Source organism: Mytilus galloprovincialis, chromosome 7, assembly GCF_965363235.1.
Source record: "Mytilus galloprovincialis chromosome 7, xbMytGall1.hap1.1, whole genome shotgun sequence".
NCBI classification, from domain to species: Eukaryota; Metazoa; Mollusca; class Bivalvia; order Mytilida; family Mytilidae; genus Mytilus; species Mytilus galloprovincialis.
In genome coordinates, this window is record NC_134844.1 from 54,749,261 (window position 1) to 54,776,674 (window position 27,414).

General features: G+C 31.4%; 2 protein-coding genes across 4 annotated transcripts in view; one reads left to right on the forward strand and one right to left on the reverse strand.

Moving 5' to 3' along the window:
- Window positions 1–14,342: 14,342 nt before the first annotated feature.
- On the forward strand, window positions 14,343–25,634 carry LOC143083304 (RNA ligase 1-like). Of its 2 annotated transcripts, none has more exons than XM_076259570.1 (8): window positions 14,343–14,477; window positions 16,797–17,032; window positions 19,401–19,555; window positions 20,481–20,565; window positions 21,097–21,184; window positions 22,369–22,478; window positions 23,460–23,632; window positions 25,367–25,634. In XM_076259570.1, exons 2-8 carry the CDS (start codon window positions 16,825–16,827, stop codon window positions 25,574–25,576), a joined length of 1,029 nt encoding a protein of 342 aa, XP_076115685.1. In that variant the 5' UTR covers window positions 14,343–14,477; window positions 16,797–16,824; the 3' UTR covers window positions 25,577–25,634. The 2 variants fall into 2 exon arrangements, with proteins under 2 accessions (XP_076115685.1, XP_076115686.1); XM_076259571.1 differs by having other exon boundaries at window positions 14,356–14,485.
- The window catches only part of LOC143083303 (polyglutamylase complex subunit TTLL1-like), a 39,849-nt gene continuing 38,019 nt past the window's right edge, over window positions 25,585–27,414 (reverse strand). For both annotated transcript variants that reach the window (XM_076259569.1, XM_076259568.1), the window contains exon 15: window positions 25,585–27,224. In XM_076259569.1, coding sequence (XP_076115684.1) covers window positions 27,107–27,224 — 118 coding nt within the window. In that variant the 3' untranslated portion in view covers window positions 25,585–27,106. The remainder of the gene's footprint in view (window positions 27,225–27,414) is intronic.

Consider the following 27,414-nt stretch of genomic DNA (forward strand, 5'->3'; position numbering starts at 1 on the left):
AAATTCAATAAATCCACAATATTCATTTTTTATTAGAAAGCACAATATTAATAAAAACACAAATGTATCATGACTTTAAGTAAAAATTCACTGAAAAGTCACCAGCAGTCTTTAATTTTACAATATAATTCTCTGATCACAAGTTGTAGTATTTAACAACTAAGTTTCTATCATGATTCACTCTGCCATTCTGCCAATTCTAAGATGTTTAATTTGTGCCTTTAAGTTCAAGTCATATATCAAAGACTCGTATGAAAGAACAGCTCTGATCTTAACTCCAGCAGATCTATAATTAGCTTTACACCTAACAAGTGACAAGCTGAACAGTAAAAACAATCTCATTATAAGCTGACTTGAAAGTTTACTTAGTTTCAAAATACACATGTACGTTTAAACTGGCTTCGTTATCACTCTTTTAACCAGTGAAACCCTTTTTAGATAAAAAAAAAAAAAACAAAAAAAAAACAAAAAAAAAGCAACATATTAATATGTCAATGTTCAAAGTTTTACTTTAATTAAAATGCAAGCACTGACCAAAAAGTAGTCAGTTTTTAGTCCACCAAAATATACTTCTATTTGAAGAGGTGTTTTCTTTCCTTGAATTATTTTTTTTAAACTACTAAATGTAGCATGAAAGTTATTCAAATATATATCTCAACCACCACCAACCACTCCACACTATAAATAAGTAATGTTGAAAAAAAATCTATGTAAAGTGACAAAAAAGTCTCACATTTTGATTAAAATTTAAAAAGTGTTTATATTAACTTACCTAAACATCTAACTTCAACAACTCAAATATGTCTAAGACGTAGTCTAACATCTCTTTACAAGGAGTAGAAATAGACTATTTTTCACTTTTTTAAAAATTAACAGCATTTTCTGTCAATACAAGTTTGGATGTAAACCTCTTAGGTGTCCAAAACGGATAGCATTTTTGTAATTTTGCTAAATTTACAGTTTTATTGAACAGTTTAAACTACAATTTACTTTACATGTTTGGACATCAAATCACTCATGAAGCTTTTAAAAGTGTCCATAAAAATATTACATTTTATGTCACTACTATCAATGTCATTACCTCTTGTTGGTAGTACATGTAATACCATTTCTTTAGAAAAGTCAGTGGTTAATCTTACAAACTAGAGGCTCTAAAGAGCCTGTGTCGCTCACCTTGGTCTATGTGAATATTAAACAAAGGAAGCAGATGGATTCATGACAAAATTGTGTTTTGGTGATGGTGATGTGTGTGTACATCTTACTTTACTGAACATTCTTGCTGCTTACAATTATCTCTATCTATAATGAACTTGGCCCAGTAGTTTCAGTGGAAAATGTTATTAAAATTTTACAAATTTTATGAAAATTGTTAAAAATTTACTATAAAGGACAATAACTCCTTAGGGGGTCAATTGACCATTTCAGTCAAGTTGACTTATTTGTAAATCCTACTTTGCTGTACATTATTGCTGTTTACAGTTTATCTCTATCTATAATAATATTCAAGATTATAACCCAAAACAGTAAAGTTTCCTTAAAATTACCAATTTAGGGGCAGCAACCCAACAACGGGTTGTCCGATTCATCTGAAAATTTCAGGGCAGATAGATCTTGACCTGATAAACAATATTGCCATCTTGGTTGGTTGGCCGGGTCACCGGACACATTTTTTAAACTAGATACCCCAATGATGATTGTGGCCAAGTTTGGATTAATTTGGCCCAGTAGTTTCAGAGGAGAAGATTTTTGTAAAAGTTAACGCCGGACGCAGGACGACGACGACGGACGACGACGGACGCCGGACGCAAAGTGGTGGGAAAAGCTCACTTGGCCCTTCGGGCCAGGTGATCTAAAAATGTCATCTTGTACAATATTGTGCAACTTTTATCATACATTATATCATTAACAAATGTATTGACAAGCTGAATAGTAAAAACAATCTCATTATTAGCTGACTTAAAAATTTAACTCTGTTTGAAAATACTTTTAAACTCCCTTCATTTTCATTCTATTAACCAGTGAAACCCTTTTTAAATAATTAAACAAAAAAAAACAAAAAAACAAAAAAACACAAAAAACGTCTTTTAAAATATTTAAATATTAAGTTTTGCCTTAAATTTAATGCAAGCACTGACCAAAAAGTAGTCAGATTTAATCAACCAAAATATACTTCTCTTTGATATCCTATAATTAGACATTAAATAGATAACTTATACCATATGGTATGAGGTATTGGACTTTCAACAGTTAAAATCAACCCATTTAGCTATGACAAAAACCTCGTCTGACAATGTTCCTTTCCGACTTAGAACAGGAACATCTGTATTGGTAAACAAAGGCAACAGTAGTATACTGCTGTTCAAAAGTCATAAATCGATTGAGAAGTTACAAACCAAAATCGACAGAAACACATCAACTATAAGAAGAAGGCAAAAAAATACCACAACAAGAACACTGAAGTGCAACAAAATCAAACGCCAACACACATATAAACGAACTATTTGATAACAACTTCAATATTCCTGACTCGGTACAAGACATTTTAAGAACAAATTGGTGGGTTGAACCTTTAATAGCATGACAAACCTCTCGGTTTATCACAATGTTTTAAAACATAGCTAAACACTATAGAAGTAACAGAAATACAACAAAAACACACGAAAGAACACTAAAACTAAGATGAGATCTCATACCTTTTACCAATTTTGGCATTCAAGATTTCAGGTGTTTTATTATATAAAAATGCTCATAATAAAATATGTTGGTTTGAAATAATTGAGAAAAGGAAATATTGATGACCTGTTTTTTTTTGTCAAAAATGCTGGATACTACTAAATAAAACACTGTGGATTCAATATGATTATTTGGAATCCAATTTTCATGGGATGTCATGGATGTAGATAAACCACCAATGTAAATGTTCAATAAATGAATCATTTTAAGATTGTATGCACACTTTGGCAAAGCGACGAAATAGAATATACATAAAAATGCAACTTTTCCTCAATCGATCAAAATTGGTATCCAAAAAATAAATGAATCCACAGTTTAACTTAATCTCTCTATGAACAATGCAAACATAATAAACAACAACCAACAACAACCACTTACTTGTGACAGACTAAGAGGGGTTAGTCATGTATGTGAGCAATCGAACCACACTTACCATGGGACAGTGTTTTAACAAAACAACATAAAAACAATAATTGGCCAGTAACTTATCTTTACTAGTACAATAATTGAGAGGCTGAAGACACAAAAGGGACATTCAAAGCATACATTTATATACTTGCCTGCATTTCTTTTCATATTCCAACTTTACATCGTATATTTCCACTCAGAAATATAAGGAACTGTGAGGTGGACATTCATTAGACGCTAACCCCACACTACAAAATTATATGTTTTTCACTTGTCTACATTTCCTTTCACTTTTCAGTGGTTGTCGTTTGTTTATATGTTACACATTTGTTTTTCGTTCATTTTTGTACATAAATTAGGCCGTTAGTTATTTTTCGTTTGAATTGTTTTACATTGCCATTTCGGGGCCTTTTATAGCTGACTATGCAGTATGGGCTTTGCTCATTGTTGAAGGCCGTACGGTGACCTATAGTTGTTAATTGCTGTGTCATTTTGGTCTCTTGTGGAGAGTTATCTCATTGGCAATCATACCACTACTTCTTTTTTAATATTTACATAAAATATCACCACTGGTTATATGTATAATACCTCCATAGTTTGAGAGGCAATTAATGCCATAGAGTTCTAAGTGTGTATGTTATCCATAAAATAAATTGAATTTTGTCAAGCATGTGCCAGCGTAATTGCAAATAAAACCTGAAGACTCGTTGTGATTAAAACTAATACACTGAGGAGATGTCAGTCCATCCTCCAAACTAATCAGTACTTTACAATCCTGTCCATCTTTTGATGAAACTATAATTCTATGAGATCCACCGTCTGCTACAATAGTATTACCAGAAGTATCTATACAAAGTCCTTCTGGTCCTAATAAATCTTGTTTGTATTGCCAGATCTTATTACCTGATCCATCATAACAGTATACGGCATTACCATCTGTGTTACTATATATTAACCTGTCATTACTGTAAACAAGGTTACACCTAAGTGAAAATTCCTGAACTTTTATTGTGTTCATTATATTGCCTTCTAGGTCTATAATACAGGTTTCATCCCGATCCACACCTACGGCAAGACCATTATTTGAAAATGATAAACAAATGCAGTCTTTGTTTAAAATTATAACTTTGGTAAATCTTTCGTTTTCCATATTGAAGATCTTAATGGGTTTTGCATAAGATTGATACGCTATGGCAATGGTGTTATGATTGACCAGTGTTACACTGTTGGCTCCAAATAATATTTGTAACTCTTTCCTATGTTTTCCATCAGGAGTCAGTAGGTAAACTGTGCCATTCCGTTCTACTATTATAATTCTTCCATCAATCAGGCAAATCATGTCTCTAATAAACCTCTTAATGTTAATTTCAATTTTTGTCTCAATATTCATTGTCATGTTGCTTATGTTGAATTGGTCTTGTGATTTTACTTGTGCTTCTCTCCTCACACCTGTTCATTTGTTCAAGTCTGTTTTTGTCTTAACCACCATTACTTCTCCGAACGATTCTATTGATACTAGTTTGGTGATTATCTTTTTTATTTCATCATTTTGCTTTATTCTGATGTCAACTTCTTTTGTCCTCTCATCATTGTCCAGATCATCAACAAATCTTTGACATTGGTGGACTTGTTGTTCAATATGATGTACACCTAGAAATGATTGGAGTTTGGAAGTATGGGTTGTGACTGTTTGTAAATGTTCTTTCATTCTCTCCAAGTTTTTCTTTTGCTCTTCAATTTCAAAGATGAAACCTGTTGCTTTTGATTTTTCCTGATTCCAAATGGTATCTGCTTCTTGGCATAACTTCTTCTCCAGGTGGTCTAAATGTTCATTTATTTCCTTTCGAATATCTCCTATTGATTCCTTTATGCTGATAAACTGACGTTCTGTTGCTCTTATGTTCTTTTTTACGAATTGGTCCAAAAAAGATAAGATAGAATTTATGTCTCTCTCTACAGTTTCTTTAGACTTTTCAATTTTGGTATTATGTACTACACTAGCTAGACGCTTTATTCCAGTGCATTTTGCATGAGTCATGGAAATGCATACATCACAGCAAGGAATTAAATGACTAGGACAGTACAAGTTGAATTGTTGACCATGTTTGTCACATTCTGTTTTGATATCACTGATAGAGGGTTTATAACTCTTTATATCAATTGTCTTATGATCACATGTTAATTCCTTTGAATTGTTTGTGGTGTTTTAAACATGTTGAACATAATCCGTCATCACAGTCGTAACACCAGAAACCAGCATTTATGTTTACTGCTGCATTTTGACAACGTCCGCATGGTATAGGTTTACTGGATGCCATGACCTAGACATATATAAATCATAAGTTATCAACCTTGCTTGGCACAGTTCTCATGGTTCAGCAATGACCTAAATATGAACAAATCATGGGCTGTTTCAAAATGATATTCGGTTTATTCAAAACTTGATGCAAGTTATCTTTGTACTTTATTCATACATTATATTATAGTGCCTTATCGGGAGAGTATACATGGATTACTTAAAGACCTAATATAAAAGTAAGGAGATGTAGAATGATCATTAATGAGACAACTAACGCACTTTTGTGCTGACATGAATTATCTTTGATATGGTTATATTTATAAATTAACTGTTTACAAAAATTTGAATTTTTGAAATACTAAGGCTTTTTTTTTACCTCAGGCATAGATTACCTTAGCTGTATTTGGCAAAACTTTTAAGAATTTGGTTCTCAATGATCTTCTACTTTTTTTGGATTCGAGCGTCACTGATGAGTCTTTTGTAGACGAAACGCGTGTCTGGCGTATATCATGTATATCTTTTATATTCATTTGATAAAATTTACAGTTTGCAATAGCATAAATTGTTCGAAATAATAAGGATGTTCTTATCACAAGCAGAAAACCCTAGCCGTATTTGGCACAACCTTTTTCAACTTTTGATCCTCAGAGCTGTACAACTTTGTACCCTTTTTTTTTTACTTTCGAACTTTTATATCTGGGCGTCACTGGTAAGTCTTGTGTGGACCAGGCGCGTTTTTGACGTTTTGAATTTTAAACCTGATGCCTTTTGTTATCTATTATTCATGTGTTTCTTTGCCTAATACGTTCTCCTATTTATTTGTATTGTAGTCCTGAAATATTATACTGTCATTTTAATGTTATATTTAGCAATGCCACTAAAGTGCGAGTTTTTGACATGCCACAAAACCAGGTTCAACTGACCATTTTTTTCTTTAAAAATGTCCTGTACCAAGTCAGGAAAATGACCATTGTTATATCATAGTTCGTTTCTGTGTGTGTATAACATTTTTACGTTGTGTTCCCGTTGTGTCGTTTGTTTTCTCCTATATTTGTGTGTGAATTCACATTACTATAAGACGTGTCACGGTACTTTTCTATCCCAAATTCATGTATTTGGTTTTGAAGTTATATTTGTTATTCTCATCGGATTTTGTCTAATGCTTAGTCAGTTGCTGTGTGTGTTACATTTTAATGTTGTGTCGTTGTTTTCCTCTTATATTTAATGCGTTTCCCTCAGTTTTATTTTGTTACCCCGATTTTGTTTTTTGTCCATAGATTTACGAGTTTTGAACAGCGGTAAACTACTGTTGCCTTTGTATATACAACATTTATCCATCATAAACATAAGGATGGGTTAGAAAAAAATTATCTTATAATGAATCATTTTTCATTGTAGTAGTCATACATGAGTATGTCGGAGAACCATACAAATTGAGTCTAAACGCCACATTTAAGGATCATCGTACGGTATTTAAGTGTGTCTGACAGGAGTTACATCACTGGTATATTATGATCTGTGTTGGATAGAATGCTGACTAATGCAAATTAATATGAATACATCTGTTAAATTATTTTGGGTTGAAACAATCTCCTTGAAAAGTAACTGTTTGGTAACTAAGTTGTTATGATAATCTTCAAAACAGTTCAATATTTCTGTTGTGTAGTATAAAGTAAAATCACAAAAATACTGAACTCCGAGGTAAATTCAAAACGGAAAGTCCCTAATCACATGGCAAAATCAAATGATAAAACCCATCAAACGAATGGACAACAACTGTCATATTCCTGACTTGGTACAGGCATTTTCAAATATCTATAATACTAAAATTACGAGGTCCAATTTGTCAGCCGTCATCACGTAAAAACGATGAATCAAAGAATTCAACTTTATATATAACTAATATAGTACAATGGTGTTGATTAAAAATTACACCACTCTAGGCCCATTTGTTTTCCACGTAATTAATATTGCCAATAATTAAGAAGTTCCGGATCGAGTCCGACACTGATACCAATAGTATATTCACCTGTTACATATTACCTTATCTGTACGTTACGCATCTGACAGGCGCACCTCTAAACAGTGTATTTAGAATTTTGCTGTATACTGTTGAGTAAAAATTCTCCATTCCAGGCCCTTTTGTTTTCCAAATTATTAATATTACCAGTAATTGATAGGTTCCAGATCGACGGGTTCAAACAGACCGACACTGATACCAATAGTATATTCACCTGTTACATATTACCTTATCTGTACGTTCCGCATCTGACAGGCGCACCTCCAAACAGTGTATTTAGAATTTTGCTGTATACTGTTGAGTAAAAATTCTCCATTCCAGGCCCTTTTGTTTTCCAAATTATTAATATTACCAATAATTGATAGGTTCCAGGTCGACGGGTTCAAACAGAAAGATTTTGAAAGCAGAGAAAACTGTGCACCTTATACATGTTATAATCGGCATGACTTTATCAGATGACAATACCAATACTAAAATAAGACATACGCAAAGTTATATATCAGTCATGAACCCGCGATATCACGGGTGTGTTCTAGTAGTATTTAAATGTACAATATATCAAGGTATTATACATGATCATTTATACTTTTATGTGCATAAGGTCGATTTCTATCCGACGCACCTCTTATCATAGTTCAATTATTAATGTATTTTGCTGTTGGGAGTCCACTTCCATACCATATATGGTAATTGGTATATCTTTTGCACATTTTTCTAGTCCTGCAGTGCCTTGTTTTTTGTTAGATCTTGTTATATATATCATTATCATACCAATCATACTGCGCATGCATCTCTTTATTCAGGTCTGAGACCTGTTTACGATAGTAGAGAGACATTATGTCTTTGAATTATCAGTCCATTCATTCATTCATTCATTCATGCATTCGTTTGTTCGTTTGTTCGTTCATATGTTTGTAAATCTGTCTGTCTTTCATTTATAAGGTTGTTTAATGTCACATTTTCATTACTAGTATACATAAACTATCTAATATAGTTATGTCAGTTTCAAGAAAAGCAACAATTTCACTGCACTAGCTGCACATTTCAGCAATTAATGTCTTTCCAGTAATGTTCAAGGCCAAAATATATTTCGTTAAATCCAAAACATGATACAAGTATTGACGAGCTGATTAAAACAAAAGGACCAAAATTAACCCAAACCCTGAGAAGGAGTCGAAAGTAGGCATGAGGATTTTTTTTAATTAAATAACAGTTCCAAACTTTTACAACAGAAAATGAATTTCTATCTTGAATTACAGAGTACTGAATTGGTGGTAGCGGTTGTAACAAACAATCCACAAGTTAGGCTTACTAATATCAATGGTCGTAATAACATTTTTAGTACCAATCTGAATGCACCATTAACACATTTCGACATTAAATGTATGTTCAGTTATGCTTAAAGCCAAAATATTTGAAAGTCAAAATCTTATAAAATTGTTGCAGAGCTGATCAAATAAAAAGGACCAGAAGTTATTTGATCCATATTTCCTAATCCATGTAATATGAAATACAATCGTGTGTGAAGGGCAAGGGGACCTATGGAAACATTCATTTTCTTTAAATTAAGTAGCTGGGTATTTACCTAGGTAGATTTTTTTTATATGAATAAAACTAGTAATTGGTGAACATCAATGTGAGTTTTACAGCATTATACAAAAAAAGAAGACATACATATTACAGACATGTCTTACACTATGTTTTGTTCGAAATCTCCCAATAATTTTAATATAATTTTTACTATATTTTATGGCAAATAAAGGCAAAGTAGTATACATGAAATTGTGGTAAAAACTTTGATATTCATTGGTTTTGATTAATAATTGTCATTGATTTACACCACTGGGTCGATGCCATTCCCCGAGGGTATCACCAGCCCAGTAGTCAGCACTTCGGTGTTGACATGAATATCAATTATGTGGTCATTTTTATAAATTTCCTGTTTACAAAACTTTGAATTTTTCGAAAAACTCAGGATTTTCTTGTCCCAGGAATAGATTACCTTAGACGTATTTGGCACAACTTTTTGGAATTTTGGATCTTCAATGCTCTTCAACTTTGTACTTGTTTGGCTTTATAACTATTTTGATATGAGCGTCACTGCTGAGTCTTATGTAGACGAAACGCGCGTCTGGCGTACTAAATTATAATCCTGGTACTTTTGATAGCTATTTACACCACTGGGTCGATGCCACTGCTGGTGGACGTTTCGTCCCCGAGGGTATCACCAGCCCAGTAGTCAGCACTTCGGTGTTGACATGAATATCAATTATGTGGTCATTTTTATAAATTTCCTGTTTACAAAACTTTGAATTTTTCGAAAAACTAAGGATTTTCTTGTCCCAGGAATAGATTACCTTAGACGTATTTGGCACAACTTTTTGGAATTTTGGATCTTCAATGCTCTTCAACTTTGTACTTGTTTGGCTTTATAACTATTTTGATATGAGCGTCACTGCTGAGTCTTATGTAGACGAAACGCGCGTCTGGCGTACTTAATTATAATCCTGGTACTTTTGATAACTATTTACACCACTGGGTCGATGCCACTGCTGGTGGACGTTTCGTCCCCGAGGGTATCACCAGCCCAGTAGTCAGCACTTCGGTGTTGACATGAATATCAATTATGTGGTCATTTTTATAAATTTCCTGTTTACAAAACTTTGAATTTTTCGAAAAACTAAGGATTTTCTTGTCCCAGGAATAGATTATCTTAGACGTATTTGGCACAACTTTTTGGAATTTTGGATCCTCAATGCTCTTCAACTTTGTACTTGTTTGGCTTTATAACTATTTTGATATGAGCGTCACTGCTGAGTCTTATGTAGACGAAACGCGCGTACTAAATTATAATCCTGGTACTTTTGATAACTATTTATGGAATATCATGGCGATAATTATCCCTCTAGACATACCATTTCAATGTGCCCTTTTTGTTATAGTATGAGCTTCAAATAAAAGTGTTATTGAAGGAATGTTGGCGAGTATTATCCCTCTAGACATGTGTTCTTTCTTGTTTTATTATGACCGTAAAATAAAAGTCGTATTGCAGAAATATTGGCGAGTATTAAGGATGTACTTAGGTGAGGTTAGGTGAAAATTAATAAATTAAGAAGTTAAAATTGAGACTATAAGCTGGTAGAGCATCAATTGAGGATAAAAATAAGCTAAAAATATTGATAGGTCATGGACCTCCTTTTCGAGATATTTGAGATTTAAAATATGGCGGGAAAAGGCTGACTCAGACTTTTACCTTATATTTGCATTGGTATTATTAGGTCTCAAAACAAAAGAAAGAAAATTAAGAATCTTTTAAAATTTTGGTAAAGGACCTTTCATGAGCTATTAAGTCTTATTTGAAAAAATAAATGGGTGTTGTGGGGCAAAATATTTTACATTGTATTGTATGGAAAAACACCAAGGAGTTCGAACATTTGACACAAATTCCAAAACTTCACCTAAGTACATCCTTAATATACCTCTAGTCATACTAGTGTTATGAAAGGATTATTGGTGAATATTATTTCTCAAGACATGACATGTAAGTGTGTCTACTCTTGTTTGAGTATTGCCAAACAAAATAAAAGGCAATTGTAGGAGTATTGGTAAATTTCTTTCTTCGATTGTTTGAGTATTGCCTTAGATTTGGAGTATTACAGGTACCCCTCTCTCTATATATAAGTTGTAATAAACAAGTATGTTCAAATATATTCAGTATAAATCAATTGAAATTGAAATATAAAGTGTGTTTCTACTGTTTACCTCTTTATTTGGTAGATATCACTATCTGTATGCTTTCTATTTATTCTCTGCCATTTCTTCTATAATATTGCCAAACCAGGATGTTATTGAGAATATGATTATTCCTGCTTTTATATCAATCCATGCAGATAATCAGTTAACATTTAAATGATGTATAGCTGTAGATATGTTATAATTATTGACCAAGCATGCAAGTCGGAAAATATGATTTAATCTGCACGGCTCGAGTGACCCTGATTAACCCGAACGATTATAATAAAATTGATTTTACAATAAGTTAAAAATTATACTGCTGCACATGCAATATGAACTTCAATAATCTTTGACTAAATGTTAAATTGAAATCGATTATAAAATTTGTATTGTTTGATCCATAATTTTCTACGTTAGAAAAAGCATGTACCAAGTCAGGAATATGACAGTTGTGATCCATTCCTTTGATGTTTTGAGGTTTTTTTTTTTGCCATTTGATTAGGGACTTTCCGTTTTGAATTTTCCTCAGAGTTCAGTATTTTTTAGATTTTACTTTTTGTCTTTTTCTATCTATTCAAAACCAAAAGGTGACCATTGCTAATATAAATTTAAAACTTTGTAAATGTGTTTTTTTTATGTTAAGATGAACATATTTAGATGGTAAGTAAAAAATCGCAGACTTTCTTCTTAAAACAATCATTTAAAATAACTATCTCATCTATCATGAAAACTAAAATAAATTATTTGAAAAGAACAGTGAGTGTGAAGATAAACATTATTTCCATTTCCTCAGTTATCAGGAGGCTGATATTAGGAATATATGAATTATTATTGGCCTCAAATGACAAATTTCTTCCATTTTCTTTTTTTTTTACTAGTATATAATTATGATAACATAATAGAAAAGTGAAAGATGGGCAGAGCAAGTATATACATTAATACAAGATTTACACTAGGGCAAGCATTACTGAGTCAATTAATGCATAATTATTATAAATTTGCTTGTTGGTATATATGTCTTGAAGTGACAATAAATTATATGTGTTTCGCCTTTGCCGCTAAACTTTGAAAGTCATTGAGTTTATGCAGTCTAAGCCTTGTTATATAATACCAAGCAGATATATGGGTCTTTAAAAAAAAATGTCGAATTTTAAATTGAAAACAATTATTAAGTTTCTTATTCTAACAACCATCTACATAAGCAAATCAAAACAGAACAACATATTAAAAGATGCAATCTTAATGATGTCATACAAGAATATCTTGAAACATTGTTTGATCGGTGGTACAATATTTTGTCTATCCTGTTACCATTTTCAATAGAAATTTTGGGTGATTAAGAAAAGGTTTAGATAAAATGTTAAGCTTGTTTTACGTAGCCAATTAGATGGTTTTCAAGAGAATAATCTGCTAGTATATATATATTCATTCTGTAATATAATAGATTATTTGCCAATTAACCAGGTTGTACGTCTGAAAAATGCCTCTAAAAATTGATTTTCAAAGTTGTAAAAATTACCACCAGTAATGCAATCTAAGATAGCAATTTATATTGTTCGGCATTTTTTCACCTTTTCAAATAAACCCAACATCAAGTAAATCCCTCATAAGTTCGTTTACTTTTCTCTTTATTTCATTGGTAACAGGAACATACGTTTCTAATATATCACTTAGTCTATATAAAAGTCTATCCTGTTACCTTTTTGTCTATCCTGAGACAAGATAGTAAATACACTCTATTTTTTTCACTAAATATCTTGAAATTTCTTTTCTCTACACTGTCGTTCAAGAAACGAGGCGTTTTAAATGTAAAGATTACTATTTTTTGACTGATTTTTATCATTCAAACTGATTTAATTTGAAAACAAGTGCATGGACCCCTATTTTTTAAAACGACATTTTGTTTCATTTTGCAGGGAGATTATGTGGACAAAATTTTATAAAACTGTAAATAGTGCATTTTTTTTAATTTTGATAAATATGTATACAGCAAAAAATGACGTTTTTTTCTCAATCCATGACCATTCGATAAATATGAGTTATTTCTGAATAAAAAATGCATAAATTTTTAGGATATTTATAAAATACAGAAATTACAAATCATTTAACAAAAAAATTTGTGTTTATCTTTTCAAACAAAAAAAGTTATGTCTTTCTTTCGAAGGGAAAAATACGGCCACAAATCCGAATTTTGAACAAACATACAAAATTTCGACCTCATTTAACTCAAAAAGTAGCACATGAAGGTATATTTTTTATTACATATTTGATTTTATCAGGCAAAAAATAGCCTATATGCAAAATTTCATCAAACTGTAAATACGGAATCAAAACTGTATCGTATGCCCTTAAGTATATAGCAATAACAGGATGGACATGAACCTCCCGTAGGCTGATTCAATTTAGTTTGTAGATAATATGTTGCAATGATAAAGAAGCTACGATTTTTCGTTAGAGAAATAATTAACGTTCTTAAAAAGTCCCCTTTGCAGATATCAAGGCGATCAGAAAATCGGGAAAAAAATCATTTGAAATGTGTTTTTCTGACAATGTACGCATACACCCGGCCCCAAAATCGGACTTACATGCAGTTTAATCTTATCAAAATAGATGTAAGATGTGTTTATTATTAATGTTCTGAATCACAAATCCGACAAGCTTTCATTTAGACCATTACAACTGAAATTTCCATTACAAATAAAAAAAAATTAGCATGGGTGTACTGAAAATTCGACATTTTTTGAAAATTACCCATATATATATAGGGACAGTTGCAGCATAAACACTATGGAAATTATCCCTTTTGGTCCATAGAAGATGTAAGAAAAAAAAGAATAAAAAGAAAAAACAGTTTGAAAAAAAAGTTATTTTTTTTATCGTGGGTTACAAAAGGATGTAATTAAAGATAACACTAATATCAAGTTATCAATATTCTGTTAGTGTTTGCTACATTAGTCAAATGTGTACGTCTAAGTTGTACGTGACACTCTTTAAGAATATATGCAAACAGAGACAATTCCGTACCGGCTTAAGTGAGAATGGTTAAAAGATTGCGTTTTTCCAGAAAAAAAAAAAAAAAACATTTTTATTGACAAGCAGTTTTAAAATAAACTTGCATGATTTTTACGGGAAATCTGTGTTGTTTCCCTTGAAATTACCTCCCTTTGTCTATTTCATGTCGTGGAATAAAATTTCATCACTGCCTCCTGATCCACATGGCTTGAGTTTCATGTTGTCGTTTAACATCTTCACAGACAAATTGTAACACGTCATATCTTAAAGGTAAAGAGGTGAAAATGAATATAGAAAACATCGTCATAGGCTTTATAAAAAAAGGGGGGTTGTATCAACATGCTGTCAAAAAAAAAATTGCTAGTACACCATCTGTAATAAAACTCAGTAAAGAAGATTTTTAAACTTTACTCTCACAATTTGCTTTAGTAAAAGGTTTGTGTCTGGTGTATGTACAATAAAAAATCAATGAGAGATATGACAGACTGAGACTTAGACATGACAGATATGTTGTTTATTTAAGAATTGTCAATGCTTTTTGTAAATTCATTGGGGTGTAAAAGCATTGACCGAAGTACATTTTGTATGAAGCGCGGAAGCGCTTCATTCTAAAAATGTGCGCACGGTCAATGCTTTTACAACCCTATGAAGTTACAAAAAGAAGCATTCAATACTTATAATTACATTTTTTAGCTATGATCAAGAAAACACGAATTTTATATTGTTTTTATTTAATTCATCTGTGCACTATATTGTTGGACCACGTGTTATCATGAATGAAAATTTTTATTGAGTGATGCAATTGCTTATGGAATTACACTGATGTGCAGTTAGCCAATCAAAATAAAGAATTATAATGAAACATACATCTAATGTAATTATTTATTAATATTATTATTTTTTTATTATTTACAGTGCTTAAAAAAAAAAAAAATCTATGTGTAAATGGTTCAACATGTTCAATAGAATATTTTTTTTTTTATAGAAACCGTAAAAAATACAACTCTATATACATGATATATGAAAATCAAAAATTATTTATCAAAAATAATTCTAAAAGATAGATAAATTTTGAAAAATATTAAAAGAAAATCAACAGAAGAGCTTCAATTGTTTCCTTAAAATACATTATTGTGATGATGATGTGTGCATGAAATATTTGCCACTGTACGTTAAGCAACACACTCACCCAATACTCTAAATTAAGAAAATAATCTTCTGTGTAGCCTTGGCAACAAGTGTGCATTTTTAAATACAAAATATTTTAAAAAGTGGGTGAAGTTCCCAAAATTGGTTCATAGTAGAACTTCAAACCATTTGAGATAACCATGGACATTTATTTAAAAAGAGGTCAGATAAAAATCAAATGCATTTCTCTTGTATTACATTAAATGGAATTTCAGTTACTAATTATATATAATTATAGATTATCGTTAATCATCTCAACCAGATTGATTTTCTTGCTTGAGCCGGTACTGGGAAAGCGAGAAAAGCAATCAAGTTGAAATGACCAATGATCATATCTGTTTATCACTATTTTACCTATGGCAATGTGAATGTCATGTCAATTTCCTTAGCAATGCTACGTGCCTCCTTAGTTTCTAGGGATAATTTTCCATCTCAAGTGAGTAGCATGATATGAAAAATTATCACAAAAAAAGATCAAAGGAAAAATGCACAAAATAGCAATAATTTCAATCATCATGATTATATAAGTTGGAAGCATTCTTTAAACTAAATTCTAACATCAACTAAATCTAATAAAATCTAAGAAATGTAAGAAATATAGTTTAACATGATTTTTTGAAAAGATCCTTAATCATGCATTATATATGGAATTATAGTATCAAATGTACATGTATAGATGTAAGACAAGGTTAACATGGTTAAGTTAAGTTAATTTACTATATGTACTAATTCAAATTACAATGATTATTGTACTGATTTTTAGTTTAGATCCTGCTTGGAATAAACTGGTATATGATTTTGATTAGATGAACATGATGAAGAAATATATGTAGGTTGACATGGTTTGAACATTCAATATCTCATTTCAAAGTTAATAATTCCTCTACAAAATTAGTGTGTATCAATGTCATGTTGCCCATCAAGGGCTCATAATTTTAACAACAAATTTTCTTAAATTCTTTCATATTTTTAAGAAGTTACATTTTCAAAAACGTGAGAAACTAAAAATTTACAAAGGGAGATATATCTGGTTATATATTCAGATCTATAGCCTCACAAGCTCAAGCCTCATAAATTTACAACCTGATGAAGAGAATTGACACTTCTAATAATATTTTTTAACAAAATACAATATTATTTGTTGATCATATTGATAGGTTGCAAAACTAGTCTACCAACCAACCATTTCTTAGCAGTTTTTGAATGGCAAAATATAATGTTATTTGTTGATCATATTGATAGATGGCATAACTATTTTACCAACCAACCATTTCTAAGCAGTTTTTGAAAGGCAAATGTACAGCTTTGTCAATCAGCACCAGATATGACAAAAGTCCTCTGGTCACAGTAAGGCTTACTTACATATTATTTTTTTTTCATTCCACTGTATTTTATTCATAGGTTGAAGAGTTCAATGTAAAGAATAAACATGGAAGGCCTAGGATCTGTGCAACAGAAGATTTCATGTGTGTTCAAGACAGCAGTCTTAGAAGAACAATCTAACAAAAGATCTTACCAACCATATAAAGTCGTAGCTGTTGATGAAATAAGACCACAGGCCATAGAAGATAACATCAGGGTAGCTAGGGCTACAGAAAAGTTAGACGGGACTTGTGTTTATATTGCAGAATTTTGTGGTAATTTTAAAATTGATAAACTGTTAGTATAATAGTCCCAGTTTTTTATACGACCGCAAAATTTGAAAAATTTTTCGTCGTATATTGCTATCACGTTGGCGTCGTCGTCTGCGTCGTCGTCGTCGTCCGAATACTTTTAGTTTTCGCACTCTAACTTTAGTAAAAGTGAATGGAAATCTATGAAATTTTAACACAAGGTTTATGACCACAAAAGGAAGGTTGGTATTGATTTTGGGAGTTTTGGTCCCATTATTTTAGGAATTAGGGGCCAAAAAGGGCCCAAATAAGCATTTTCTTGGTTTTCGCACTATAACTTAAGTTTAAGTTAATAGAAATCTATGAAATTTTGACACAAGGTTTATGACCACAAAAGAACGGTTGGGATTGATTTTGGGAGTTTTGGTTTCAACAGTTTAGGAATTAGGGGCCAAAAAAGGGCCCAAATAAGCATTATTCTTGGTTTTCGCACAATAACTTTAGTTTAAGTAAATAGAAATCAATGAAATTTAAACACAATGTTAATGACTACAAAAGGAAGGTTGGTATTGATTTTGGGAGTTTAGGTCCCAACAGTTTAGGAATTAGGGGCCAAAAAGGGACCCAAATAAGCATTTTTCTTGGTTTTCGCACCATAACGTTAGTATAAGTAAATAGAAATCTATGAAATTTAAACACAAGGTTTATGACCATAAAAGGAAGGTTGGTATTGATTTTGGGAGTTTTGGTCCCAACATAATAAGGGGCCCAAAGGGTCCAAAATTAAACTTTGTTTGATTTCATCAAAATTGAATAATTGGGGTTCTTTGATATGCCGAATCTAACTGTCATGACTGTGTATGTAGATTCTTAACTTTTGGTCCCGTTTTCAAATTGGTCTACATTAAGGTCCAAAGGGTCCAAAATTAAACTTAGTTTGATTTCATCAAAAATTGAATAAATGGGGTTCTTTGTTATACCAAATCTAACTGTGTATGTAGATTCTTCATTTTTGGTCCTGTTTTCAAATTGGTCTACACTAAAGTCCAAAGGGTCCAAAATTAAACTTAGTCTGATTTTAACAAAAATTGAAATCTTGGGGTTCTTTGATATGCTGAATCCAAAAATGTACTTAGATTTTTTATTATGGGCCCAGTTTTCAAGTTGGTCCAAATCAGGATCTAAAATTAACAGGCTATTATTTAAACTTGGAATTATTTTTAATTATGGAATTTGCAAAATTTTCTGTGCTGGAAATTTTTGATAAATTCCATGTTATTTTGGTATAATAATGTTTTGAGCGGTTCATAACACTTTCCATATAATGTATTTTGTATAGATAGTGTTGTGCGCGGCACAGTACATTCTATTGAAAATGTACTATTTTTTTTGTAAAAGAAAGTGTTGTGCGCAGCACAGACCATTGAAGTACAGAAAAAACATAGAATTTATTAGAAATTTCTAACACAAGAAATTATTAAAATTCCATAGTTAATAATAATTCCAAGTTTAAATAATAGCCTGTTAATTATTATATTAAGTATTGTGCAATAGCAAGTCTTTTCAATTGCACAGTATTGCGCAATGGCAAGAAATATCTAATTGCACAATATTGTGAAATAGCAAATTTTTTTTTTTAATTAGAGTTATCTTTCTTTGTCCAGAATAGTAAGCAAGAAATATCTAATTGCAAAATATTGTGCAATAGCAAGATTTTTTTTTAATTGGAGTTATCTTTCTTTGTCCAGAATCAACTTAAATCTTTGTTATATACAATATACAATGTATATTCACTTTTTACTACCAACTGATAAATTAAAATAATCTTTACCATTCAGTGATAACAAGCAGTTTTTTTACATCTTAATATTTTATGATGTATTTAAATGAGTAGTTATTGTTGCAAACTCCATTAGAAATTTTAATTGAGATTAGTTTTGGAATAAGGGAAAGGGGGATGTGATTAAAAAAATTGGGTTCAATTTTTCTCATTTGAAATTTCATTAATAAAAAAGAAAATTTCTTCAAACATTTTTTTGAGAGGATTAATATTCAACAGCATAGTGAATTGCTCTAAGAGAACAAAAATTTTAAGTTCATTAGAACACATTCATTCTGTGTCAGAAACCTATGCTGTGTCAACTATTTAATCACAATCCAAATTTAGAGCTGAATCCAGCTTGAATGTTGTGTCCATACTTGCCCCAACCGTTCAGAGTTCAACCTCTGCGGTCGTATAAAGCTACGCCCTGCGGAGCATCTGGTTTAAATTTAGTTTTATTTAAAATATGAATAGAGCTAGAATATGAATAAAAATTGAATGTTTTAATGTTTAATGTTTTAAACATAAAAAAATAGATCATGTTGATTATTTATGTTTACATATTTTCAGGAAAACCTTGGTTGTGGGCAAGGCTAGACAGAAAACCAAACAAAAGTTCAGACAAAAAGTTCAAGAAGTTCCATAATCAGAAACAGCAATGGCTTAGAGATGGAAAACAAGGGTCAGAACCCACATTTCAGTGGAATGTTTTGACAGATTTTAAGGTAAGATACATTCTGATGCTAGGCATAGTGAAATACACCTAAATGATTGATATGAGCCATTTTAAATAGTTTGTCCTATATCTATTTATATTAAATAGAGGAAAGGATAAACATAAGTAAACTTTTTGTTGCACTAGTTGCTAAAAATATATATGTGATCAAGCAAAGTCAAATAAAATTATGAAAGTATGACAGGTAAATGTAATAAGAAGATTTGGTATTAGGGCCAATGAGAAAACTCTCCATCCAAGTTACAATGTGTAAAAGTAAACAATTATAGGTCAAAGTAAGGCCTTCAACATGGAGTCTTAACAGATGCAGAACAGAAAACTTTAAAGGGCCTGACAATGACTAGTGTTAAACAATTCAAATGGGAAAACCAACAGTCTAATCTATATGAAAAACAAGAAATGAAAAACACTTATGAACCACATCAACAAACCACAACCTCTGAAAAACAGGTTCCTGACTTAGGACAGGTGCAAAATGTGTTAATATTAAAAAAAAAAAGAAGAAAAAAAAAAAAAGAAAGAATAAGATTATATTGATCAAGTCTTAAACATCCATATAATCAGGATGAAATAATTGTTTGTTACCATTTGTACAGCTAATCTTCAAACTAAATCTTTTGTTTCTGTGATAGAATTAAGTAAAGGTTTGAAGAAAATTTAAAGGAAACCCTGTCTTCAATAAACTGTGATTCATGTCAATTAGTTTCTCTTTATATTTGGAGTGAACTTACAATAGTTTTCCACACAGGATTGGTATATTTTTCAACAGTGCCAGTATATTAAGTGTCCTTAGCTGCATATTCAAATGTAAGAGTGTTATCATATTGTTATGAATGTTGTGTAAAAGTTTCCTTCAATGAGGTCAGTAAGTTAGAGTTACAATGTATCTTTAATTTACCAAATATTTTTTTCAGGAAGTTCCCGAAAACTGGATTCCATCATCTGGTGTCCCACTTATAGACGGCTTGCCTCAACCAGATGAAAACGGGCATATTCCAGGTAATTTTTATGTTCCTTTTAAACTTATTGAATAAAGGTACGTATTTCTTTTATTGCACAAGAAATTTAAGTTGTGAGTTCAAACTCCGTTCATGGCATGGTGTGTTCAACTCCAATCTTAATTGATAAAGACCAATTGGTGGCCTTGGGCTGTTTTCTGCTCTTATGTTGGGTTGTTGTCCCTGACACATTCCTCATTTCCATTCTCAATTTCACAGTGTTTACCCTAAATTTTCAATAAGATTTTAACTAGAATTCTGCTTAAATTTAAAAAGTGATGAACAATTACATAACCATTCCTGAAAATATTGACCCCTGATAGTTTGAACCTGTTTCTTCATGTATAAAACTAATTACTTAAAGTAGATAATAATTTTGTATAAACATGCAGCAAAATATACTGTACATAAAGTTTTTGTTTCATTGACATTAGATGGGAGATAACGCTTAATAGTTTGCTGGAGAAAAAAAAGAAAATCCATGAAACACATGTTAACTTTGTATAAACATTTGTAATATTCTGTTTTCTAGGTTGGGTACCAATTGAACAAAAATTCAAGCAGTATGTTTGGCATATGTCATCAGTAGATCTTGATCATGGTTTAGGTGTGGTTCTCAGGTAATACATTATGCTTAAGAATTTTCGCAACTTTGTTTCAAAACAACAAGCTTTTAAAAGACTGTTATAAATTAATAGTATATAAATAAAGGAACTAAACCAGCAGAAAAAAATTAAAGGTTTGTGTGCTTGTTTTTAGAAATATTACTCATTGAAAATTTGGCAGGAAATAATTCTCTCTAGTTTTTTTTTTAAATCTAACATCGACAGATTGTCACCATTTTCCTTTCAAAAATCATGTAAAATAACCAAGGATTTTACAGAATTTTCAAATATAGCTTTTTAAACTATATGTTAAAAAATTGTGAAAAGAAATGTAGGGGTTTGTGGGGAATTCACCTAAAAAGAACTACATCTAGCAAACATCCATAATCTTTATGAATATTGTTGCTGAGGGTGTTCGCTCCGGTTTCAAAATAATAGGCCTTTTAAAAGATTGCTTAAAGTTGAGTATATAGAAATAATGGAACTGAAAAAGCAAATTTGAAATTTAAAATTTGGCAGGCAAATTGCTCTGTAGATATTTCATACACTTGACTTTTAAAGACCATGTGACTTTTTTCTCATCACTTGGCATCCGTAGTCTATTAAGTTTTACAAAAATCTTCTCTGAAACTACTGAGCCAAATTTAATCAAACTTGGCCACAATTATTGTTTGGTATCTAGTATGAAAATTGGGGTCTAATGTCTCTGCCTGCCAACCAAGATGGGGGACAAAGGCTAAAAATGGAACATTATACTTTAGCAATAACAAGTTTTGTTAATAAAAAAGAGAAAACCTGACAAGGGCGAAAATGTTTAGAGAATTTTTGAAAATTTGACACAAAATAAAAAACAAAAGTAACAGTTTTGTTCCTACAATACATGAGCTGACTAGTGATTTTTGTAATGATATACCAGCCTTAAGATAGCTAGAATCTATTTAATGTTTTTACCTTGATCCTATCAGAAATGATTTTTTTCATGTTTAATTATAAATTTAATTTATTCTTATTCAAAAAATTCAGCAACAAATTGACAGATGCTGTGTATACAATATGCTATGGGCAATATTTTACCATTTAAAAAGAAGATTATCTCCCCTTATTATGAGGCTATAATTTAATTTCTTAGGAAAAAACTTAAACTCATTGACAAAGAAAACAAATAAGCAATAGTGTTTGCAAATTCTTTTCTGTTTCAGGGAAGATAGTGAAAGACCATCTGACCTTGTGGTAGAGGTCAAAGAATTATGTGACCTTTTAGGTCATACAGCAGAGCTGATAGGCACAAACGTCAATGCCAATCCTTATGGTATGCATAACCTCTGTTCTCTTTTTATATGCTCGTTTATTCTAAAGTTTTCTTGTATTTAAAATACTTACAAAATTTAAATCAAACATAGCAGATCAATAAAATTAGTCATAAGATAAAATTTTGCCTACGTTTTGTATTTAATAGTTTGAAATAGTCAATCATTTTTGACGAGCCTTCAACTTTAGTCGAAAAAGCGAGACATAGTGATCCTACATTCCGTCGTTGTCATCGTCAGTGGCATCCACAAATATTCACTCTGTGGTTGAAGTTTTTGAAATTTTAATAACTTTCTTGAACTATCCAGGATTTCTACCAAACTTGGACACAAGCTTGTTTATGATCATTAGTTAGTAAGTAAATTTTGTAAAAAAATATTACTATTTTTCCATATTTTATTTATAAATGGACTTAAGCTTTTCTGCCGGGAACACATTTCATTCACTCTGTGGTTAAAGTTTTTAAAATTTAATAACTTTCTTAAACTGTCCTGGATTTGTACCAAATTTGGACAGAAGCGTGTTTATGATCGTTAAAAAGTATCCAGAAGTAAATTTTGTAAAAAAAAAATCCATTTTCCATATTTTACTTATAAATGGACTTAGATTTTCTGCCAGGATACAATACATTCACTCTGTGCATTTTGTTAAAATTTTGTACCTGTTTATCCATATTTTATGTAGAAATGGACTTAGTTTTTCTTCAAGTTAATAATTCATGTATACAGTCTGCAGTTTAAGTTTTTAAAACATTTATTAGATTCATAAACTGTCCTGGATTTTTACCAAACTTGGACAGAAGCTTATAACAATCAAAAGATAGTATTGAGAGGAATATTTTTATTGATTTTTTCCCTCATTTTTGTTGAGCCTGCAATTAACAGCAAAAGTAGGAGAGACACTGGGTTCCGCAGAACCATTACAAATTTTATTATATATACTGTACCTTCCTTACAAAATCACAATTGTTTATATATTTTAGGCATTGGAAACAAAAAGAATCCACTTCACTTTCTAGTCATTCATGGATCAATAGCAGTTAAAAATCCACCAATCTTCAAACTAGATAGTGTTAAGGACTGGTTTGAATCATCTGATAGTAATGGCCGTGTAGAAGGTGTGGTGTGGCACTGCCCTGCTGGTGTTCTGTATAAAGTAAGTAGTTTCAGCACTCATTGATTTGACTTAGAGTTTAGTTGAGCCTAATTGATTAGATTGCATTATTCATTTGCTGTAGTGAGGTATAGGTGGCTGAGTGGTCTAAATAGTTTCTACTGTAATCACTAGCCAGTCAACACTGAGGTTGTGAGTTCGAACCAAGCTCGTGGACATGCACTCGACTTCAATCTTAATTGACTAGAACTCTCAGTTATGCTATCAAAGGTCAGTGGTTTTTCCCTGGCACTCTGGCTTCCTCCACCCATAAAAACTGGTCGCCAAGAAATAGCCTAAATGCGGTGCTTAAAAGGGCGTTTAAACACAAAAAATAAAAAAATTAATTTGCTGTAGTATTGATTGTCGTTACTATTCACTCATTAGAAATTATAATTTAAAACAAAACTCTTTAATCCAAAAGCACCAAACCTAAATGTTTCATCTGTTTTACTAACTATCAATTTTAGGTTGATAGTCCCAAATATAAAGCTTTACTACAAGTATATCACAATAAATTTACATGACCCAAGAAAATGAGGTCAAGGTCAGATAAAACCAAAAATACATTTACACCTTAGACTTTACAATCATTACATACACCAAATATAGAAAACCTTTTGCTTAAAGTATCTGAGATATGTACTTGACCATGAAAACTTAACCTTGTTCATTGATTCATGAAATGAGGTTGAGGTCAGATAAAAATTGTCGGACAGGCACAAGGACCTTGCAAGGTATGCACATATAAATAAAACATATCATACTGACATGTACATCGTAAAATATTGCCATTCACCAATTATAGAAAACCCATTGCTTATCGTATCCATGCAAACTACGCACATACCTAATATAGTTATCCTATTACTCCTAATAGAGAGAAAGTAACATAACAAAATATTTAACTTCTAAATCAAGTAGTCAATTATCCAGGAAAATGAGGTCAAGAACAATGAACATATGACAGAAGGAAACTTCATAAAATAAGGCATATATACAAAGTATGAAGCATCCAGGTTTTCCACCTTCTAAAATATAAAGCTTTTAAGTTAGTTAACGCCACTGATGCGAGACACTATCCCTATGTTGAGCTTTCTGTAGTTGCAAAAAAAATCGACAAAAAGCATTGTAAGATGACATCAGTCAGTTTGTTGGTTTCTTTGGAATCAGCAATATTTTCATCAATAACTGGACAATGCAAAGAAACTTTCAGAATGTCTTCAATACCCAGTGTACCTGTCTTTTTTATTTGAAGGAATATTGTGGAGTCCTGTAGTGAAGTATAGCTTACAAACGGGCAACAGGATATAATTTGAATCAACAACGTTGCTCAATTCAGAAAATTTGAAATTATCACAAAATTGACGAGTATGGAAAAAGTACAAATAAAAAAATGCCATGAGTGCCTTAGGATAAAAATACCTTAATCTTTGAATGATTTCAAAATTTTAAGAACAGTGAATATATAGAAAATGCCCACATCAAACATTTAAAAACTTAATAAACATACAACTTGTGGTTGTGTTACTGGATTGCAAAATTTGCAAAATGCCCAAAATGACTGAATAAGATGTTTGTCCAGACTTTGTAGCAGAATTTGAAAAATAAAATCCCTTTTGTCATGGCAGTGATTCAGTTATTACTTGAAGGATGAATCACATTGATGTGGCAAATGTCCACAAATTTGCATTGAAATTCTTTGATAATGTAAATAATTGTTTTTTATTGTTACAGGTTCATCGACATCATCTGAATCTTTCATGGCCTATCAAGGAACCACAACTCTCCTGTCGTAAAATTCATATTTGTGTGGATGTTTCAAAGTATGAGTTATCGGATGATAAAAAATCAATATTCACAGAGTTGACAAAATTCCAAGGACTGTCATGTAACTCTTTAATGAATATTCATGAATTATTCATTGATGAAAATGAAACAAGATAGCACATTGATTTTTGTGTATTTATTTATTCTGTCATGTATAAAATACAAAAAAAAGAAATGTGTTGAGTTTTTGTCAGACACTTAACAAAAGTGATTTCAATAATAGATACAATGTCATAACAACTTACACATCATTAACAATTATCACAATTTTCTAGTATACACATATAAACTCACATGTGGCATATGAAACATGCAGACCATATTAAAATTAGTCTAGTCTTTTACTATTGTGGATTCACTATTGATAACCATTCCCAGCAAAATATTTAAAATATTTGTACAGTATCAGAAAATAATACAGCAAACAACATTCACATATGAGTTTTGACAACTATTCTTTGATGCCAGTATAATACCTCATCAACAAACATGGGTTATTTTGTGGAAAGAACAAATTTTGTCAAATAGCACAATAAAAAAATCATTCTAAGACCCATCATATAAATCAATAGACAAAAACATCAAAATTCAGAAATTCAACTTATGTCCTATCAAAATCTATTAACCAGTCTCACCATTCTTATATTCTTAATTCACTGTGTTCAAATGGACATAAGGTATTTATGTGCTAAATCTGTCTTGATTTTTGTAAAACATACACACAGATATGTACCTTTATATGATAAAGACATAATAGAAATCTAAATACATATTTAGGTACTGTTAGGCGCAATGACCATGTCGATCTTGTAACTAGGAGAAAATATTTATCCTGAAAAGAAAATGTTTCTTGATACAATTGACTTGAAGGCTCAACAGGTGAAAAATGACATACACACATATTTCACATACACACATAAATAATCATGATGTTTATAATACATGTTCACTAAAGCTGAGGTGGATATGGGTTAGGGGCAAAACTAAAAGTGGGGGCCCACTGACTGCCTAAAAAGGGGCCACTCCAGTCAGGCTTCAGTGATTCCCAATATAAGCAACCAAATTTTTCACGAAAAGGGGGGGGGCTGGACCCTCCCCCTAAATCCGCCTCTGATTGAACGTACCAGTCTTTTTTTCATTAAGACCTGCTCATTCATATGATATACCTTTTTATATAATATTTTTACAATATTGGGGGTTAATTTAGGAGGCAGTTGTGAATAGTGCCTTCAAGACACTTGTGGGCAGTAGTAAATTTCCCCTCCAAGACACTTGTGGAGAGGTTGAAATGACAGAATCCACCTAGGCTTCAGTGTATTACTATTATACCAACATGTACTGTTCATTGGATACTAATTTTCATGGGTACAGGGGAACAATGATTTACAAATTTTCTAAAAGAATGTATGCAGACCTTGCCAATACCACAACATTAAATATCCACGAATATATAAATTTTTCTCAACCAATGTAAACTGGTACCCACGAAAATAAATTAATCCACAGTTGCTATAAAATCAATATTGATACAATTAGTCATGGTTGTGTGGTGATGTTCAGTTTGATGACATGCACAATGTTTCATTCAGCTCAATCCTTTTTGTGTAGCTAGTGAGGAGAAAGAATCCAACTTTTGTTTTGTTTCTCTTACTTCCATGTTGCAGGTGAGGGTCGTGAGCCATCTTTTCTACCTCTCACCATTCCACCAGGACCTAATTTTTTGTCCATATTAAGTGCATCTTGTTGTGCCAGCTCTTCATCAAATCTATAACATAAAATGTTTTATTTGTAAAATGTATTTACATTAGGATAAATTAAAAGTCTGAATTTTTTTACCCAGTTTACAGTTTTTATATCTTGCCAAATGTTAGTCAAAATGCCTTTGATTTATAATGAGAACCAAATGAAACTCTTCCACAGAGTCATCTCCTCTTGGTCAAGGTATTTACAATTTT